Genomic DNA, 19,868 nt, shown 5'->3' with positions numbered 1-19,868 from the left:
GCTTTCCTTGAATCTTTATGTTCCTCAAGATTTCTTCTCCAAGTGGACTTGCTTGATGATTTGTGACTTGATGTAGGTACCTCTTTGATCTGCTCTTCTTTGTAGGTGCCTTTAATTAAGGCTCTTCTTCTAGCTTTGTAGTTTCCCCTGATGAATGATAGATGATGGACCTTCTTGCCCTTGATGTGATAGAGATTTCTTGGCTTGTTGCTTCAACTTTTGTAGATGTCTTTCCTTGATGAGTGTTCTTGAGATGCCCTTTCCTTGATGTGTCACCTTAGCTTTGATACCATGTTGAAGAATCTAGGGCAATTAAGTGTAGTATGATTCTTCTTGACTTGATAACAATTTGTGAAGCACTTCTATTCTTATCTTGGCTTGATCTTCTTCTTATTATTAGTGTGTGTGTTTCATCAAAATGCTACCAAAAACATAAAGACAAGAACACAGATGTTGGCTCTCTGCCAGGGCCAAAACAACTCTTCTCTTGAGAGGAAAACCTTTTGGTAAGTTTCTCTTATTGAAGCTTCTTATTGATCAATGCCAAACCCTAGACCCTTAACTAGGATATCCTCCAAGCACAAGTCAAGTCCTTCCTCTGTTCTGCACTTTGTTCTCGGCACATAGACTTCCTCCTTTCGGTACTTTGCTTCCCAGCACTTCGTCCTCCTCCTTCAATCTTTGTCTAGAGATAGTTCTTGCTTATGTGAGCTTCTTGACGTGATAAGCTTCCTCTTTACTTAGAGATGATCTTCACTCATGAAGACACCCTTCCCTTGATCCAACGAGGTTCTTCTTGGGATAGGTCTGCAAACTGGTGTAACTGAACAGCAGCCCTATTTTTGCTACGTGTGGTAGGAACCCTAGAGAATTAGGGCTCTTTTCCTTCACTAGACTTGGGAGGCCTTGTAGACTTGATCTCTCACCCAAAAAATGATAATTCATGAACTGATCTCTAGCTGATGTTATGCCGCAAATTTGCCTTACTATTCTTCACATGTGTGAGTGTTTATAGCCCTAGAAACAGTGCCCTACACTTCGGTCTTCTTCCTCCTTTCTTCACTTGTCTTGGAGACCCTTAGACTTGCCTTTTACCTTCACTTTCTCGACTTCTGCCTTCGCTAATTTCAAAGCTTGATTGATGGACGTTGAGAGGGAGTGGACAACCTCTATATATAGAGGAATATCCCTCCTTTAGGCCGAATTGTTGTCCTTAGGCCGACTTGACTATTTCTTCATTATTTTAATATTTTCTTTGTTTTGCTTCTTTAGGAGGACGTTGCTGCATGGAGAGGACTTGCACTTGTCTTGGAGGTATTCCTTTGACCTTATACATAGTGTAACATGCCTTCTAAGGGTCTTATATAAATATATTGACCTTTTGACTTCCTGGAAGCACTTAACCATGTGCTTGACCTACTTCAATGAGCAAGAAACTCATTGACAAATAATATAAGAATAATATTTCTTTTCTTTAATAAATACAAATATCAAAAGTAAATTTATGAAGAACGAACCTAGTTACACTTTCTTCAACAAATACAATTGTTATACATCATTCAAGGCAAGCTCTAACCCTTTGAGCTATGAGCAATAATACAAAGAAAAAAATCAAAAGTAAATAGCGCATAAGAAGAGTGGAAAAACAAATGCCAAGTTGGTAACTCATGCATCCACGATTGCTCCCTCCTCACATCTATACACTCAGGATGTGGATCCCCATCATGTCGGTCCCTTTCACCATGGCACTTGCCCATGAAGTCTTCTTCCCTTTGTACCATCATTATTCACTATCAACTATCAATTGAAGGGTGGATTGAGCTAATGTTAGTTCTCCTTGGGGACTGGAAACACCTAATAGGGTTGCCCTTTAGCCACTCCTACCTAGGGAAGAAACACTGTTGCGAGTTCAACGCACCAATTTTTGGAAGGGAAGTCTTATTTGAAGTGTTGAAGAGCCCATTACTTTCAAGCTTGGATCAATTAGATGCAACAATGATTATTATTCTTGATGGCTAATTGATCTCACTAGACTTCATGTTGTGATTGTCAGGTGATTCAGCAGTTCATGACTTGGGCACCTTACCCACAAGTACCCAGGCCCAAGAGAAGTATATTAGCACACACAGGGGAAGCGTTGAGAGCCTTGAGTCTTCGAGGAATACCAGCACATCATACTGACCCCTAGGCACCTCCTACACCCAGGACGTTCTGCAACTATGCACTATATTTGACAATTCTTCAGGATGATACACCTGGACCAACATGCCCCTAGGTCGGCTTCAGCACCTTCTGAAGGGTGGCAACTAATTCAAGGCCTAGATGAGGATGGTCTTGCCTTCAGAGACATGGGAGGGCTAGTAGCACCTGGAAATCCCTCAATATTGGAGCAAAGATGGACATGTTGAGCAGTTGGAGACCAAGGAGGTCACCTTTTGGTACACCAAGTCAATTTCAGGGACCACCAAGGGTATTGATGGAGGTTTGAGGGCCAACCATCAAATGATGATTTTTAGAGACTTCTACACCATACTTGGCACTCAAAAGCCTCAACGCTTGCCACTTGGAGTTCATTTCATGGATAACGTCAGCCTTATGAGGCATCATGGCTCACGTGTGCAGGCTTTCATTTGATTTTATATCTAAGCTAGTTGGATTGGCTTGTAACCCAAGGTTCTATTGTGATTTTACTTGTCTTTTAGAGGCTTTTAAGCAAATTAGAGACGTGTTCTCCTCATATAAATAGAGAAGAGGAATTTTTTGTTTCTCATCATCATGACTTGTGAATTTGGCCTCTATACTTGAGAATTACAACCTCTTATACCTATTGGAGAGATATGATCTATGGAACATATTTTGTCTTGGAGCTATATTCTTGTCATTGGAGAAGTTGCCTTGGATCAATGATGAGACTGTACATGCATATTGTCTTGTAAGTGCCTTTTATTGAAAAAAAATTATTTAGTGTCCAATGTATGGAATAAATTGGTGATCTAGGTTAAGTATTGTACCCTGATTTTGTTGAATATCAATTTTATGGAAGCTAGGTCATATTATTGCATGCATTACTCATTGTATGATATATGAATGACAATCCCCTTAGAGAACTTACATTAGCTCTCCCAAGTGAATTTTGATCTCTCATAAAGGTAATAGTTAGGATTTTAATGCTAGGGAATCAAAATATCCTTACTCCTTTGCATGTTTTAGCCAACCTAAAGAATCCATAAACTCCAACAACCCTAGGACTAGGCACTGGCCATCTGTTGTTGGTGTGTCATCATGTCAAAATTTATCCATAAATTTTATCTCTCTCTCTCTCACTTATTTCGGCCCTCTTAAGGCTAAGGAGCCAACTAGAGCTTAGTGTGAATTGACTAGGAAGGGAGATATTTGGCATTGGAAAGTCTACCATCGACGGTTGCCTCAAAATTGTTCCCCTTAGTGAGCATTCATTCCATTTTTATCCATAATTCCCTTGCCCTAGTTGTTTTCCCTAGAATAAAACCCTATTTTGGTATAGCTTCAACTTGAGGGCTTTTTTAGGGTTTCATGTGCCATAATCTTGTTGAAATACATTGTGTGAAACCCTTTCTTGGGACCTTAACCTTGGGTCATCCCAACACACAACATATCAACCAAACTCTAGGTCTTGCATTGCCTAAATTTGGCACGTACTTGGAAAGGGAATTGGCCCTTCTTCACCATTAGAGGCTTGTACCTTAATTGTGCCTTTCCTATAAAGCCTCTTAGTCACCTTAAGACTTATACCTTTAAGCACAGACAGCCTCTTACGTGACCTACCTACCAGGACTCCTCCCATTGGTGAAAATCCATAAAGAGCAAGGGGTAATAGTTGTGGTGATTGTGGGCTACTAGCTTATTGTTGTCACTTGGTCTAGTGATAACTTTGTAGGGTGCCCCTCTCCATTTGTGGCAACATGACCCATAATTACAAAAAACAAAAAAGTAGAGGAAAATGTGACATTTTGGTTTTGAGTGGAAAGGGTCCCATTGCACTCATTTTTTCACCAAGATCGAGCAAATGTAATCAAGTTTGATGTGTGGGCCCCTAACGACCTGAATATCAGAAAAAATAGAACTACCCAAAATAGCAGTTTCCTGAAGGCTAACAAAGCTGAATATGAAAGGTCCTCTGATCGATGGTTATGCCCTGAAGCACCTGGTAATAGACCAGTGTGACTGAGTCTCACGAGATCTTAATCCTCTAGTAGCAAGAAGCGCTATTGTGGTTAACAAAGTCCCATCTATCTAGAATGTCCATGAAACATTTCGTCAAAACAATTGCTTGAACCTCTACCTCAATCAATACGATGAAGTGAGCAACAAATGCATCCTCCAACAATTAGGTCAACTTCGAATACAACCATTTAACTACAAGCCAAATTCAAATCCATTGAGTTTGAAGATCAACAGCCTCCATCATCAATATTGTATGTGCCAGTGCATCCCACAAAATTTGATCATACTTAAGAGAGAGCAAAATCTGCTACCATTGTCCCTGCACAGCGATCTACTAAAATAAGATTTTTGTCTAGTCCCTTGGACTGGGAACAAGTACTTGAACATATGTCATATAAAGGATAAAACATTTTAGAAGAGCCATATGTCTACTAATACCATAATGTTGAATTTACATCGACCACTTAAGACATGATTGCTTTGAGCATAATTACCTTCTAAGCTGCCTCAATCACAATTTCCCTAATCTCAATCACATCTTTGTTCATAAGTTGTTCGTTAACCATTAAACATGTCCTTGCAACAAATCATGATTCAATTTCAATGCAAGATCATATATGTTATCACAATAGGATGGGTGATTATGGTGTATGGAAAGCCCTATTATGCATTTTAAATCTCCAACTTCTTTTCAAACCCGTAAAAAATAATTTTGCAAGTTGAAAGGGTAGCAATAAGAGCATAGTTTATCATGACAGCCATACATTCGTTTATTAATCTTCTATAATTTTTCAATATTTAGGAAGGACCATGTCATGTACCTTGCCATTCCCCGTGATGTCCCCTGAAATTTAGCTGGGGATCTCTAAAGCCACCCCCAATACTTATCCCCCCATCCCTAACTATTGTGCGACATAGCCAAATAGCTAGCTCTCAGCTATGACTTCTCAAGGGGAGTACTTATATAAAAAATTATGAGTACTTTTGAGGTGCTTTTCTTTATTTAAATTTTTCTAGCTTGTCAGATGGAAAATATCATCAGGTAAAATATCTACGATTTCACTTAAGTCAGTCACAATGCATGTCGATTGCTGTGGTAGTCATTAATATTTGATGAGGCCTCAAAAAGGGAATATATTATTAGTGTTGCGACATCTTTGAAGCATTGATTTTTGGTGGGGAATTAGAATTTGACAACAAAGCCTTTCGTAAAATGGATCGACATTCTGCTCCTAAAACATCTGCATGATGTACACTGTAAACTGGATTTTAAATAACAATACTAAGAAACATTTGACTAGTGCAGTCCAGAGAAGCAAATAGAAAATAATTTTGGGCCAGCTGGATCCTTTATTTCCCTCAAATACTTTAATTACCTGGAAATGTAACAAAAGCTTGTCCCTTCATTCGACCATGCTGCATGAGACGGAAGAGTAACTTCTTTCCAGGACTTTGGAACCGAATATATAAAGCTGCTAGGTCTGCTTCTTTTACATCAGGTGAAAGGTTCTTGATATAAAGGATCTGAGACAAGACAGGCACACCAGTTGCTAAAACACGAAAGAAGAGTGGCATTACCCACTGAATGTGAGGAAAGTGCAAATGAATTAACTCACTACAATCCTACATATAAAAAGATGAGATAATTTTATTATTATCCAACTGCTGACCACAAATAGGTCAAAGGGACTCATAAGTACAACACTGAAATAAACAGTCGGAGGAAAAGGCCACTCCTATAGAAGCATATAAAGTATGATAAAAGCAGATATAATATATGCTAGATAATATATACAGTCTAAGACCATGATAACATCTAAGAAATGAAAAAAAAAGTCCACATCAGTCTTACATGAGAAGGAATACCAGGTGCATAATTAGCAAATTTGCCACCTTGCATTTCTCGGATCTCATCTTCTGATAGCTTGTTTGATAAAATCTCCATTTCTGAAATAACATCTCCACTGGAAGTACTTAGGTTTGGCACTTGTAATTGTGCTTGGCATTCTGTACTGCTCACTTTCAAACTTTCACCTGCTATTGGACGGTTATTCAATTCTGTATCATTGTTTTTTTGTTCCCAATGCTTTTCATCAATGTATGCTTGTAAGTCAAGTACACCAGGAGCTGGACTAGAAAATACTTCTGCTGTTGAACGTGTGCATTCCTTTGCAGCCTTGCTACGGGCACGGTCCTAAACCCCCATAGTAAATTGTTATTCATTAATCTAGCATTGAACAATTTCGTGCAAGAAAATTACACAAGTATGAATTAAGTATATATTATAGCCATGTAATGGTAAATCATTCTAGAATAGATAAGAAAGACAGCTAACATCATCATCTTAAGCATGAAAATAGAACTAGGAGATTATAAAGATCTGGCAAATGGAAAATGCATGCTTCCAATTAGGCTTTACTCAGATTCTAACAATACTCCAGAACATAAAGCTTGAAACCCATATCACCATCTATTCAAGTTATGAATGACATTCATCTCTTTGGCAAATATTTACACAGCCCCAAGATAGTTTTGAACCTTGATTCCCCTCATCATATAGTATGAGGATTATTTCAGGTTGAAGACCCTGCCCAAGCAGGCTGCATTTGAATGGTGATGGCTTAGGAGCCATCTTTTTGTGGTTTATGTGTATTGTTCATGCATTATCATTTTATTAGCAGCATCATCACTTTTGATGTTTCCATCTTCCACATGAGGATATAATATTGAGAGCCTTAATGGGGTTTGATTAGCATGATGCACATTTAACTTTTGATTAACCCCTAGCACATTCATGGAAGGAATACCCATCAACTAAGGGTTTTCCAATGTGACATGGTTTATTAGTTGCTCCTTGATGTTGTGAATTGGTGTCTAGGCATGCTTACATCATTTCCCTGGGATTTATGGTTTATGATTTGATTATATGACCTATTCCATGGAACTTTGGTGGACTTATGAAAGGTGATCCACTTTGACACAATCTCCTAGGTCTTCTTCCTCATATGACCATGGTTTCAGTAATCAGTTGATGGTTTCAGCACATGGTTTTGGATCTTTTTCACATTGATTTGATGTCCATACTCCTAGATCGTTCCACTAATGGCTCATGTTTTGAGGAGGATTGGTTATTTGCACATGGATCTATACCTTTGCACATGATCCTAGATCGTCCCTCTCTTGGACGCTATTATCACAACCAAAGTGGACCTTCCTACACACATCTATGGTATTTCTTGAAGGACGTGTTGACCACTTTGTGTCAACGATCCCATAGCAGTACACACCTCTTTTTTCGTAAAAGGGATCTATCATGTTCAAGTATTTGCGCCTTTCAGATTTCATCATTAGCCAACAGTTTTGTTAAAGATATAAACCCATTATGCATGATTATTATATAAATGATCTTAGTAAGACCATCATGTATGTAACAACCTAGGTAAGCATAGTATTTTGATGACGATTTCTACCTTAGGAGGTTTTTTGTCTCACTGATTCATTTGTCTCTAGACACAAATTATCGGTAGAGTTTTTCCCTCCAACCTCACCCCAAAGCTAAGGTGGATTTTGTCGTCAAGATACTAAGTGAGTCCTAGTGTTTTTTATCGAGTCTTTGTAAAAATAATTTGGGAATAATCCTAGCTAATTGGCTAGATTGTTTTTTTGCAAATTACTTGGTCTACTACATCATATTTTGTGTTGCAAAAATGGGTAAATGTTGAGGGTCTATAGCGAACAGGTGTTCCTTCATCTATTAAATTGTAAAATCTTCATGTAAAAAAATATTTAGTGCATGGTCCCTCATAGTTAGACACCATGGTTAAATATTAAAGGGTTGGAAAAATCATTAATCCCCTCATCAGTCAATTAATTAAGTTTTCTGGCAAAATTAAATTAAATCCTAAGCCAGATTTTTAATTAATTGTGTCCTAAATAAAATTAAATTCTCCAAAGGTGAAATTCGTGGGTTTTAAAGAAGTTAATTTTTGGAGGTCCCCAAACAAGAGAATATTGAAGAAATCAAGAAATTTTGGACCCTTGGGCCTTGGTGATTAAGTAAAAGTCAAATTTCTGAGGAATTTAACTCAAAATAATTAATTTTGAGTCAATTAAAAATCAATTAAATGATAAATTCGATTTTTCCTCAAAAATTAAATAATTTTGACGATGATGATTAAAGATTAATTAAATATTTACGAACGGTTGAGCTTAATTTGACAAGGATCAAGCCAACTAGCCATTGGAGATTTTACTTAGAAATTAGAAGTGAGTGTCAGTCTGTCTTTTCATCCGATCTTTGAATCGTGTACTAAGCTCTCAAGATCTCTTGTATACTTTTTGAAATTAATGCAAAAGCCTTTGGGGTTTCAATGTGTCGCGGTGTTCCTCTTCATGAATCTATGGTAATATTGTTTTAATTCTTGCTTAATGTTATGTGAAAACTATCAATCAATAGCTCTTTTAGGATAATCTGAATACAGGTATCTTATTCAGTTTGTTAGATCTAGGGTAACATTTTAATTTTGATCGAAGTAGTAAGTATCTCTATTCCTTCATAATTTCATTGTTGTTCTATTTCTCTACTTGGTTTGATGGTTGATCTAGTGTCTGCAAGAGATCTCTCAGGTTTTCGTTGAGCATTTGGGGATAGTCCTCGGTTGGACCAGCCAACTCTCAGCATATATTTTCTTAAGAGCCTACCTTATGTAAGCTCCAAGACTTATCTCAAGATAAATTCTTTTTCTACAGGGTGTTTTCGAGCTAGTACCTCTCTAAAAACTAAAATTTATCTTTTAAATATTTGTGCAAAATTTGACAAATCTGGCTATTGAGAGCCTTATATTATTGGATCTGGGAGCGGAGTTGGACTTATACTCCTCAAATCCGATAGATCTATAACCTTTGTGCATAGATATGTAAATTTTTTAGATCTGAATTTTTTTTTAACTTGGGCTTCTGGGGTTTTATTTATTTTTGTATATCTGGGTTCTACGTATTTTGTTTTTGTTTTTTTTGCAGGTGCAGATCTGAAAGAGAAGTTTAATTTGAACCCAGATCTAGACCTTGGAGGGCAAGATCTGGCCTTAATACCATTTTGCAAGGACATTATTCAAGATTATTTTCAGTCTGAGGGTTTCAAACTCAGATCTAAAGTTTTTCTGAGAGCAAATTTTAAAGAGGAAATATGTTGGCTTAAAATTTAAAATTTTGGGCAAGAAATTTTAATTTTTTTTTATAAATATTTGGAATTCTTGGGCTACCATTTTCTGTTGTGTTTTCCCCTCTCTGAAAAAAATCGAATTCTTTTTCTCCTTCTGTTGTTGCGTTTTTTCTCTTTGTTTATCCATTTTTCTACTTCTTTTTCTCCTTCTGTTGTTGCGTTTTTAACTTTTTTCTCTTTGTTTATTCAAGATTATTTTCAGTCTGAGGGTTTCAAACTCAGATCTAAAGGTTTTCTGAGAGCAAATTTTAAAGAGGAATTATGTTGGCTTAAAATTTAAAATTTTGGGCAAGAAATTTTAATTTTTTTTATAAATTTCTGGAATTCTTGGGCTACCATTTTCTGCTGTGTTTTCCCCTCTCTGGAAAAAATCGAATTCTTTTTCTCCTTCTATTGTTGCGTTTTTTCTCTTTGTTTATCCATTTTTCTACTTCTTATTTCTGCATTTTTCTTTTCTCCCTCGACTGGTTCTCTCTCTCTTTACAAACCCTCACACATTTCCTTGTTTCATCTCTCTTCTTTCGGCACCTTCTTTCTCACGGCCCTCAATACTACCATCTCCCTGCGTGTCCCCTTGTTCCCCTCTGCTGCTCGATCTCACAGACCTGTCCCTCCTTGCTGCTCACCTGCACGCGCATCGCTTCTCCCTTGCTCGCAGCTCCTTCCTCATCCATGCACTCCCTTTGTTGATGCCATCACTACCATCTCCTTTGTTGAAGAATCTAAGGCATCTAGGTTATGATGACATTCTTCTAACGATGATAACTATTCGTGAGGTACTTTTTACTTTTTCTTATTAGCACAATATTCTCTTATTATTATTAGAGTGTGTTCTTTTACTTCATCAAACAGTTACAAAAACAAAAGAGACAAGAACACCAGACGTTGGCTCTCAACCAGGGCAAAAACTCTCTTTCCTAGAGAGGAAAACCCTTCTTCAAATTTCTCTTATTGAAGCTTCAATTGACAAATGTCAAACACTAGACCCTTGACAAGTAGATCCTCCAAGCACAAGACACGGTCTCTCTTTCTTTTGTCCTTAACTGATGCCTCCTTCTACACTAGACCCTGGCCTATTCCTTCGCTCTTCTTCCAGCAACTGATGGCACCTTTTGCAGAAACCCTAGGTCTCCTTAGAGACCTCTATTTTGGTGTCTTCCTTTCCTTCTCAACCTTGCTTGGCAGTATTTTATCTCCTTGATACTTAGACTAGAGAACGAGGCTTTTCTTGAGATATATCTTCAAGTTAGAGGCTGATCCTCTTAACCCTACTGTGGCTCTGATTTCTTCGCACATGTGCCTGATCTAGGGCTTGAAATAGACTCTTTTACTTGCTCTCTTTCTTCGCTTTAGGTGGGACCTACCTCGCTTGAGATGGAGGCCCATTAGGAGCCTCTTCTTAGCCCAATCGAACTCTATTATGTTGTTGCACTTGTAGATCTGATGTGACCACAGAAATAAACTTCTTTCTTTCACGTGTGACAGAATTTGGCCCCAAAACAGTCCTCCAAAACTCAGATTCCTTTCTCTTCTTCTTCATTGGCCTAGAAGCACCTTCTTGCTCTTTTTCGCACCTCTTTCTTGACTCTCTTTCTCATTGATTTCAGAGATCACTTTGTGGTTCATTTGTGAGGTCGAACTGCCCTATATATAGGAATTTGTCCCTCCTATTTGGGCCGACTTGAGCTAGGGAGGCTGACTTGACTTTAAGTGCACCAAAAAATCATTCTTTGAGCCAACATGAAGAGGAGACTTGTCTTTGCGTTAGAGGATCACTTTTAACATATTTCTTTGACTCTAGTACATAGATTTACATAGTGTAACATGTCCACATGGGTCTTTAACAATTACATAAACTCTTTGACTTTCCTAGAAGCACTTAAACATGTGCTTGACCTATGCAATGAGCAAGAAACTCATTTCTTTATTTGACAAAAATAGTAATTCTTTTTCTTTACAAGTACAGAGATCAAAATTACATTTATGAAGACCGAACCTAGTTACACTTTCTTCAACACTCCCTCTTAACTAGGGAGGTATTCATAAATCATTTTACAAGGTGTTTGGACATTTTCAATCTGAAGAATTCACATAATAGAAATCAGATTGGCAATCCATCTGTTACAACATCATAGTAACCAATATTGTCTTCACAGCAAGGCCTTGACTGACAACTCTATTTGTCATTAGATCAAAGCACAATGTTGGCAAGACCAATGACTATAGACACCTTCATCATTGTCTCTCAAGGTACATACCCACCCAGGTGTTCACTAAGTATGACCTTCTAGGACTATTCTTATCTTGGGTTCCCAATCCTCAAAGAATATCGGTCCTCTTGCCTACTCTTATCTTGGATGCCCTACACATCCTCAAAGAGCATCAGATGCCAGATGATTACCCAATCCTCCATTCTTTCTTCCCAAGTGAAGACAAGAATGTTGTGTCTATCTCTCCCTCTCAACTAGGGAAGATATGCCCATTCCTATAAAGGAATGTACCCAAGCTCCCTCTGACCAGGGACTTGCCCAAGCTCCCTCTTAATTGGGGACTTGTCAGAGCTCCCTCTCAACTAGGGACTCTCCTTTTTCATCAGCAACTTCTTCTAGTGGGTCCTTCAGCTGCTTGATCACTTTCTTTCCTTGATGTCATGAAATTCAGTCGAGCTTCTTCCTTGTAGGGCATTAGCCATCCATCACTTTCCTTCTTGGTTTGTCATGTCATTCCTTTCTTCATGGAAAGTGGCCTTCTTGGTACATATCTGGAACCTTCTTCATATAGCTACTTCTTTCTCATCATGCTTCTTTCAGAAATTTCCATCCTCCACATGAATGCTAGTTGTACTTGCACTTACAACTCTTTTTTCAGTAGCCTTGCATGACCCCATCCAAATATTACTCAAGATAAATCAAAATATAACATTAAGTCAAATAGTACCTTTTGAGATGGCTCTTCATCATGACATTTTTTGTTGGCTTGAATCATCAACATCCTACATGTTTCACATCTTCAAGGCCTTTTCAGGTGTCTAGGGTCCTTTGATCTTTTTCTTTGTCAGAGTTCTCGTGCCTTCTTCCGGGAGATGTCTTAACAAATCTGTCTATATGACGTCATTTCTCATGTTGACTTTTATCAGTATGTGAACCATGCCTTCGTGCATATCTTCAATGAAAGAGATCTACCCTATTCTTGACCATGTTTTTCAGAGCAATTCCTCATGCTCATTAACACAAATGATGACATGACTTAACTAAAAAAACATAGATGCATACATACCTTATCTTAGTTCTTTCCTTGATCATGTCAGCTTCCTTTGACAACTTCCTAGATTGAGATTACCTCAATCTCCTTTGCTTTGCTACATTTTTCCTGCTACCTATCATCCTTTCTCGAATCCCCATACGTGGAATTCTTATCGAGACATCTACCTTTTCTAAAAACCTTTTATTGAAGATTCCACCGAAGGATCTTTATAGTCCTCATGTTGTAAATGCTCCTTTCTGCTGATGATAGTGGCTTTCTAAGATGATTCTTTCTGATCATCATCAATCCTTTATGCATTAACGAGGTCATTCAATGGCTACATCTTCTCTATATGAATTTTATCTGAGCTATCTCTACATAATGCTCCTATATTCCTGAAGATGTCATTTTCATAAGTCATGCATTCTATCCTACTGCTACATATTCCTATGACATCCAAAACTTTAAAGAGAACTTATGTGAAGAAGTTGATCTCAGTCATAGTAGAGATCTAGAGGGGCTTCTTCTTTTGCCTCTTCTCTTCTTCTTTTACTTCTTGGGTAATGTGGGCTTCTTCTCGTTTCCTCTTATTGTTGTTCTTCTTGAACTTAGGACGATCCCTCTTATAGTGTCCATATTCTTGGCAGCCAAAGCATTGGACTTTGGACATATCTCTTTCACCGTTTTTCTATGGACCAAACTTGCCAAATTTCTCTTTTCTCTTGGCCATAACAACAAATGCTTGCTCCTTTGATCCCACATCATCTTTGGCTTTGAGTTGATTCTCTTCAATTTTGCATAGGACCAAAGTTCATTCAATGGGGTGGCTTCCTTCTTGGCATATATACTTGATGTGAAGTTGCCCCATTCCTCAGGTAGTGCATTGAGCACCACAGTTGTCATCTCTCTGTCTGATATAACTTCTCCTAGTTCTTGTAGTTGGTCTCTCATCTGAGAGATCTTCATGAAGTAAGGAGATATTCCTTCTTCTTTGGATATCTTCAATTTATATAATTCATTACGCAATGATATCACTTCTCCACCTGTACTCACTGGGAATAGCTTCACCAGCTTATCAAACATTTCTTTAGATGTTTCAAGTTTGGAAACATAAGGAATGAGAGGGTCCTTGATGGATTCTATCAAAATCCTTTGAGCCCTTGTTTCATCCTTATTATACTTTGCTAGGGCTTGAGTTTGTTCCTTTGCAGGAACAGTGACATTCCCTTTGATGTAGTCCATAACTTCATTTTCTTTGAGAAGTAGATCAGTCCTCTTTTTCCATGCAAGGAAATTAGCACTCCCAACCAATTTGATGCTTTCCTTGCAAAAAGACATTTTGATATGTTCAGAAGAGGACATAAAAATACTTACTTGAGAGAGTTGTTGTGAAGAGATCTTGTTGCTTCCTTGAAGATTTCATGATTTGACTTCTTAGATCTTGGAGTTCTTCAAGTTGCTTCCTTCAAGGTGCCTTGTGAGATAACTATTTGGTGATGAAGACTTCTCAGTATGTAGTTCTGGAGATCTTCACTGATGGACCTTGATCTTGGGTGCCTTCCTTCGAAGATGAAGAATCTTTGATTGAGACTCTTCTTGGATGATCCTTCTTGTAGATGCCTTTAGATGGAAGGCTTTTCTTCTTTCTTTGTTCCCAGGATGGTAGTCCTTATTTTGATGGATCTAGAACCCTAGCTTGTAGATCTTATGCTTCAACCTTTGTGTTCTTGAGATGCCCTTCCTTGAAGTGTCACCTTAGCTCGAATACCCTGCTAAAGAATCTAGGGCATCTAGGTTATGATGAGATTCTTCTAACGATGATAACTATTTGAGGTACATTTTACTTTTTCTTATTAGCACAATCTTCTCTTATTATTATTATTAGAGTGTGTTCTCTTACTTCATCAAATAGTTACCAAAACAAAAGAGACAAGAACACCAGATGTTGGCTCTCAGCTAGGGCAAAACCTCTCTTTCATAGAGAGGAAAACCCTTCTGCAAATTTCTCTTATTGAAGCTTCAATTGACAAATTCCAAACACTAGACCCTTGACAAGTAGATCCTCCAAGCACAAGACACAGTCTCTCTTTCTTTTGTCCCTTAACTGATGCCTCCTTCTACACTGCACCCTGGCCTCTTCCTTCGCTCTTCTTCCAGCAACTGATGGCACTTTCTGCAGAAACCCTAGGTCTCCTTAGAGACCTCTATTTTGGTGTCTTCCTTTCCTTCTCAACCTTGCTTGGTAGTCTTCTATCTCCTTGATACTTAGACTAGAGAATGAGGTTTTTCTTGAGATATATCTTCAAGTTAGAGGTTGATCCTCTTAACCCTATTGCAACTCTGATTTCTTTGCACGTGTGGCTGATCTAGGGCTTGAAATAGACTCTTTTACTTGCTCTCTTTCTTCGCTTTAGGTGGGACCTACTTCGCTTGAGATGGAGGCCTATTAGGAGCCTCTTCTTAGCCCAATCGAACTCTATTATGTTGTTGCACTTGTGGATCTGATGTGACCACAGAAATAACCTTCTTTCTTCGCACGTGTGACAGAATTTGGCCCCAAAACAATCCTCCAAAACTCGGATTCCTTTCTCTCCTTCTTCGCTGGCCTAGAAGCACCTTCTTGCTCTTTTTCGCACCTCTTTCTTGACTCTCTTTCTCGTTGATTTCAAAGATCACTTGGTGGTTCATTTGTGAGGTCGAACTGCCCTATATATAGGAGTTTGTCCCTCCTATTTGGGCTGACTTGAGCTAGTGAGGCCGACTTGACTTTAAGTGCACCAAAAATTCATTCTTTGAGCCGACATGAAGAGGAGACTTGTCTTTGCTTTGGAGGATCACCTTTGACATATTTCTTTGACTCTAGTACATAGATTTACATAGTGTAACATGCCCACATGGGTCTTTAACAATTACATTGACTCTTTGACTTTCCTAGAAGCACTTAAACATGTGCTTGACCTATGCAATGAGCAAGAAACTCATTTCTATATTTGACAAAAATAATAAATATTTTTCTTTACAAGTATAGAGATCAAAATTGCATTTATGAAGACCAAACCTAGTTACACTTTCTTCAACATCCTTCGAGCTCCATCCATCATCCTTCGTCGCCCTCTCCTCCTTCGACCTGCAAATTGGCCACCAAAGATCCTCCCTCCCTGGTTGTCGTCGTCGAGCCTACATACAAGCATTCGATTCACTTTCATTTTTTTATTTTAATTCTTTTGTGGTGATTTCATTAGGGTTAGAATTATAAATAATATAATTTGATTCTTTTTTAGTTTGCTTTTTGAGGTTTTATTTTTGTTTAAATTAAAAACAAAAACTCTAAAATTTCGATTTTAAATTTTTTTTAGTGTGTGACTTTGATTTATTTTTTGTAGGAATCGATTTTCATTTTTTTTATTTTTTTCTTTTCCTTTTTATTTTGATTTTTTTTATGACACTTTGATTTTGTTTGAGATAAAAACAAAATTTAAAAATAAAAATAAAATAAAATAAATAAATAAAAAAAAATCATTTCCATTTTTTAATGTGACTTTGATATTTCTAAAAGAATTAAATCAAAAGAGAACTTTGTGCTCTCACATTAAAATTTTAAATTTTTATGTGGCTTTAGGCCCATTAAAAATTTAATTTATTAAGCCTTTTGGTTTTTCACTTTTGTCACATTAAAAAACTTAATTAATCACTTGTCACAATAAATTTGTTTCATAAAACTTAGCACATTAAATTTTCCTAAGGAATAATTAAATTTTAATCTAAAATTCCTTCTTGGGGTTTTTTGTGTTAGGGATTTGGGACTTTAAAATTTAAAGGGAAAATTTTGTGGTATTAAAATTTTTAATATAGTCAAACGTGTTTAGATAATTTTTTAATCATCTCTAAAGATTGACTGTAGGAAAGCAAGAAATTTTTTCTGGATTGGGTCACCTACAAAGAATTATTAGAATTCTGGAATCGTTAAGTTTTTTAGCATTTAAATTTCATGTTTCTTCATGGTATTTAAATTCTCCAAAATTTAATTGCTAGAGTATTTTGCATGCTAAGGTTTTGAGCATTTTCTTATGTTTGACATCTATTGAGATTGTTCGTTGTTGAATTAATTCTAAGCGTGATTTAATTACTTGAATTATTTGATGTTTATTGCATGTTAAATATTTTGCGAATATTTTGAGTAAATGTTAAAGTACTCTGTCATGGAATTGTGAAAATTGCATATCTTTTTGTTTCCTAAATTGAGTATTTTTTGAGCATCTGACATTGAATTGTGAAGAAGCCTTTGTTCTCTTTGAGCTATAATTGTACTAAAAAGATTTGAAGTAAGCTTGTGGTTTAATTGTGATATTGTTAAGAAGTTTATCTTTCAATCTTTGTCTAGTGAAGTGAACATTCATTTTGGTGATTAAGGGCTTTGATATATAACTCTGAAGCAGATCATAACATAAGCGCTTCTAATCCTCGAATTTAACTTCATCTCATCTTCTAATCATCTCGTGCATTTACATATTAAGTTAGTTCTGCATAACTAAAATTTACTTCCAAGCATAAGCTTGGTCAATAGAGAGATAGGTACCCATCCATCTTTGCTTGAGAAGCCTGCTTTTAATAGTACTTAAAACGGTGACTTTGCAATTGTCAGAGCCACAACTCTCTGCAGCGCCGGAGGCACAGAGTATGTTAGATTTTCAGGAGAGGTATTGTTAATCACACCTTAGTGTGCTTCACCTTATCTTCTCTCTGCCAATTACTACGAAATCAGGCTCAATATAGAAAGGATTGAACGGTTTAAACTTAGAATTTAACTAAGTTTCTTGCATCTCACATTATCTTTTGGATTTTCATTTCATATAAGATAGTCACTCATCCAAGCAATAGTTGCAAATTAATTACTTGATCCTAAATTTCCTAGCAAGATTGTTGACTCCGTAAGGCACTAGTATCAATCGTTTAAATCTAATCAAATCCTATAAGTCTTGCTAAATCTTAATCAAGTACTTGGTCACTTCATTGTATCTCCCAAACTGGATGGTTCCCAACTAGTTCTCCTTCATTCCATTTCCGTAGGGTCTATACCCCCTTAGCCTATTGTAGGGAGACAGCTTAAACGGAGAGATTGGGGATCAAGGTGACAGCCCCTGATCTGATTCTTTGTCACAGTGCCTAGAAATTCTGTGCGACAACATGACGAATTGGTTATCTTCTTGGAGAAAACACCTTAACCACTTCTTCTATTTTAGGCATGAGGATTTGTTTCTCAAGGTTGTTGACCCCTCATCTAGGAAATTCTTGCAATCTTCTTGACTCTTTGGCCATTTATTTATGAAGACATGACTACCCTTAGGGCACATCCTCCTAGGGAACACTCTATTTGGGGTTAATATATTGTTTGTGTTAAGTTTTAGGGCTAGATTGTTCTTTGTTGTAGAAAATTGCATTTTTTTAACTTTTTCAACATTTTCACATTACATTCACCCCATAATATCATATCATCATTAGTAATTATGTAGAGAGAACAATAACATAAACAATGCAATCGAATAGTAACAAACAATAGAGGAAAAGAATACACGATAGAGACACCAGGATTTAGGTCAAAGACTAGGGAAAAACCCCGCAAGGGGGAAAACCCAACCAAATTCTTCTTCTTAGATATTCATCAAATGTTCAGCTGAGATACAAAGTACAATGAGACATAAGTCTTTCATCATCAATCATATTAGGCCACCTAGGGCCAATCCTAGATCATACTAGATCCTCATACTAAATTTTGGATCATACTAGATCCATTTCATTGTCACAAGTACAATCAGTCTCAATCTGACATTACAATCATAGGAGCATTGCATACGTCATTTGACACAAGGGCACTGCCATATATACCATCGTTAACACTGCCACAAAGGCACGACCACATATCATTGTTATCCCTGTCACATATCATTGACATCACCATAAAAGTCATTGTCATCCAGCACATCTATCACTGCCCCAAGCATCATTTGTCACAAAGTACAAGGATCTCAACCCAAACATCACTATCACAATATCTCTTGGCATACATCATTGTCATAGGGTTACTACCAAACATCACATTGTCATATAGATCACAGTCATACACCATTAGGTCATTGTCATAAAACAAAGTCATTGTCATGTCAAGGCCACTGTTATATCAAATATCATTGTTATACAAAGGTCATTGTTATGCCAAGTTCATTGCCATATCAAAGGTTACTATGCCATATATCATTAGGTTAGCCATATTGTCATCACAAGTATCATTGCCAGCATATATTATAGCCAAAGGTATTTCTGTCAAAAGGGTATTGTCATAATCATTGCCAAAGATCACTGTCATTCCCAAGCATCAAAGCCATACAATACTATTAAGAGATGTGAACCACAGCGAGCCACAAAGAATCAATGTGGGCCATAAAGAAATTAATGTGAGTCACAAAGAACCACAAAGAATGAATGCGAGCCATAGTGAAACTGATGTGAGCCATAGCGAGCCACAGATATAAGGAGCGAGTCATAGAGAATGAAAGCGAAACACAAAGAATTGAGTGTGAGCCACAAAGAATAAATGCAAACCACTATAAATGATGCGAGCTACAGAGAGTGAAAACCACAGAGACAACAAATGTGAACCACAGTGATAACAAATGCAAACCATACATTGTCATCCATATAGAAATACAAATACGGACCACAATGATAACAAATGTGAACCACAAAACATGATGCGAGCCACAAAACATTGTGAACCATAGCGAAAAGGATGCGAGCCACTAAGAACACAATAGGAGTCACAGATAATAAAAGTGAGCCTTAGAAAATAGATGTGAGCCATAGATATGCAATGCAAGCGATAGAGACAATTCGAGCTTCAGAGAACTCATGCGAACCATTGTTGCCATCGAAATCTCAAATCTTGTTGATGATCTCTTGTCTATTGATGTGTCTTAAAGGAGCTCCAATGGGTCTGTATTTATACTAATCGATGGGGTGCCTTTTGGTGCGAACGAGGCCCTTCATTTGAGAGGCCAACTTGAACTTAACAATAATAATTTTCTTTAATCAAATTCAAATTTTCTTGCCCAAATAAATTTGTCACAATAACATAATAATAATTAGAGGGTATTGTCATAATCATTGCCAAAGATCATTGTCATTACCAAAGCATCAAAGCCATATA

General features: G+C 37.2%; 1 protein-coding gene across 3 annotated transcripts in view; it reads right to left on the bottom strand.

Moving 5' to 3' along the window:
- Window positions 1–19,868, bottom strand: part of LOC149173867 (uncharacterized) — a 173,010-nt gene that overhangs the window by 16,902 nt on the left and 136,240 nt on the right. For 2 of the 3 annotated variants that reach the window (XM_089428025.1, XM_089428026.1), the window contains exons 5-6: window positions 6,056–6,397; window positions 5,580–5,727 (exon numbers count right to left, since the gene is read on the bottom strand). In XM_089428025.1, coding sequence (XP_089284151.1) covers window positions 5,580–5,727; window positions 6,056–6,397 — 490 coding nt within the window. Of the gene's footprint in view, window positions 1–5,420; window positions 5,459–5,579; window positions 5,728–6,055; window positions 6,398–19,868 lie in introns of those variants that run through there. The other variant, XM_089428027.1, reaches the window with a different exon arrangement.

This window comes from Pinus tabuliformis, chromosome 4_2 (genome assembly GCF_031772625.1).
Source record: "Pinus tabuliformis cultivar Carrire ecotype Pingquan chromosome 4_2, CPIR1, whole genome shotgun sequence".
In the NCBI taxonomy this organism is placed as follows: Eukaryota; Viridiplantae; Streptophyta; class Pinopsida; order Pinales; family Pinaceae; genus Pinus; species Pinus tabuliformis.
The sequence above is the reverse complement of the archived record's forward strand: the minus strand, read 5'-3'. Positions and strand labels throughout refer to the sequence as shown.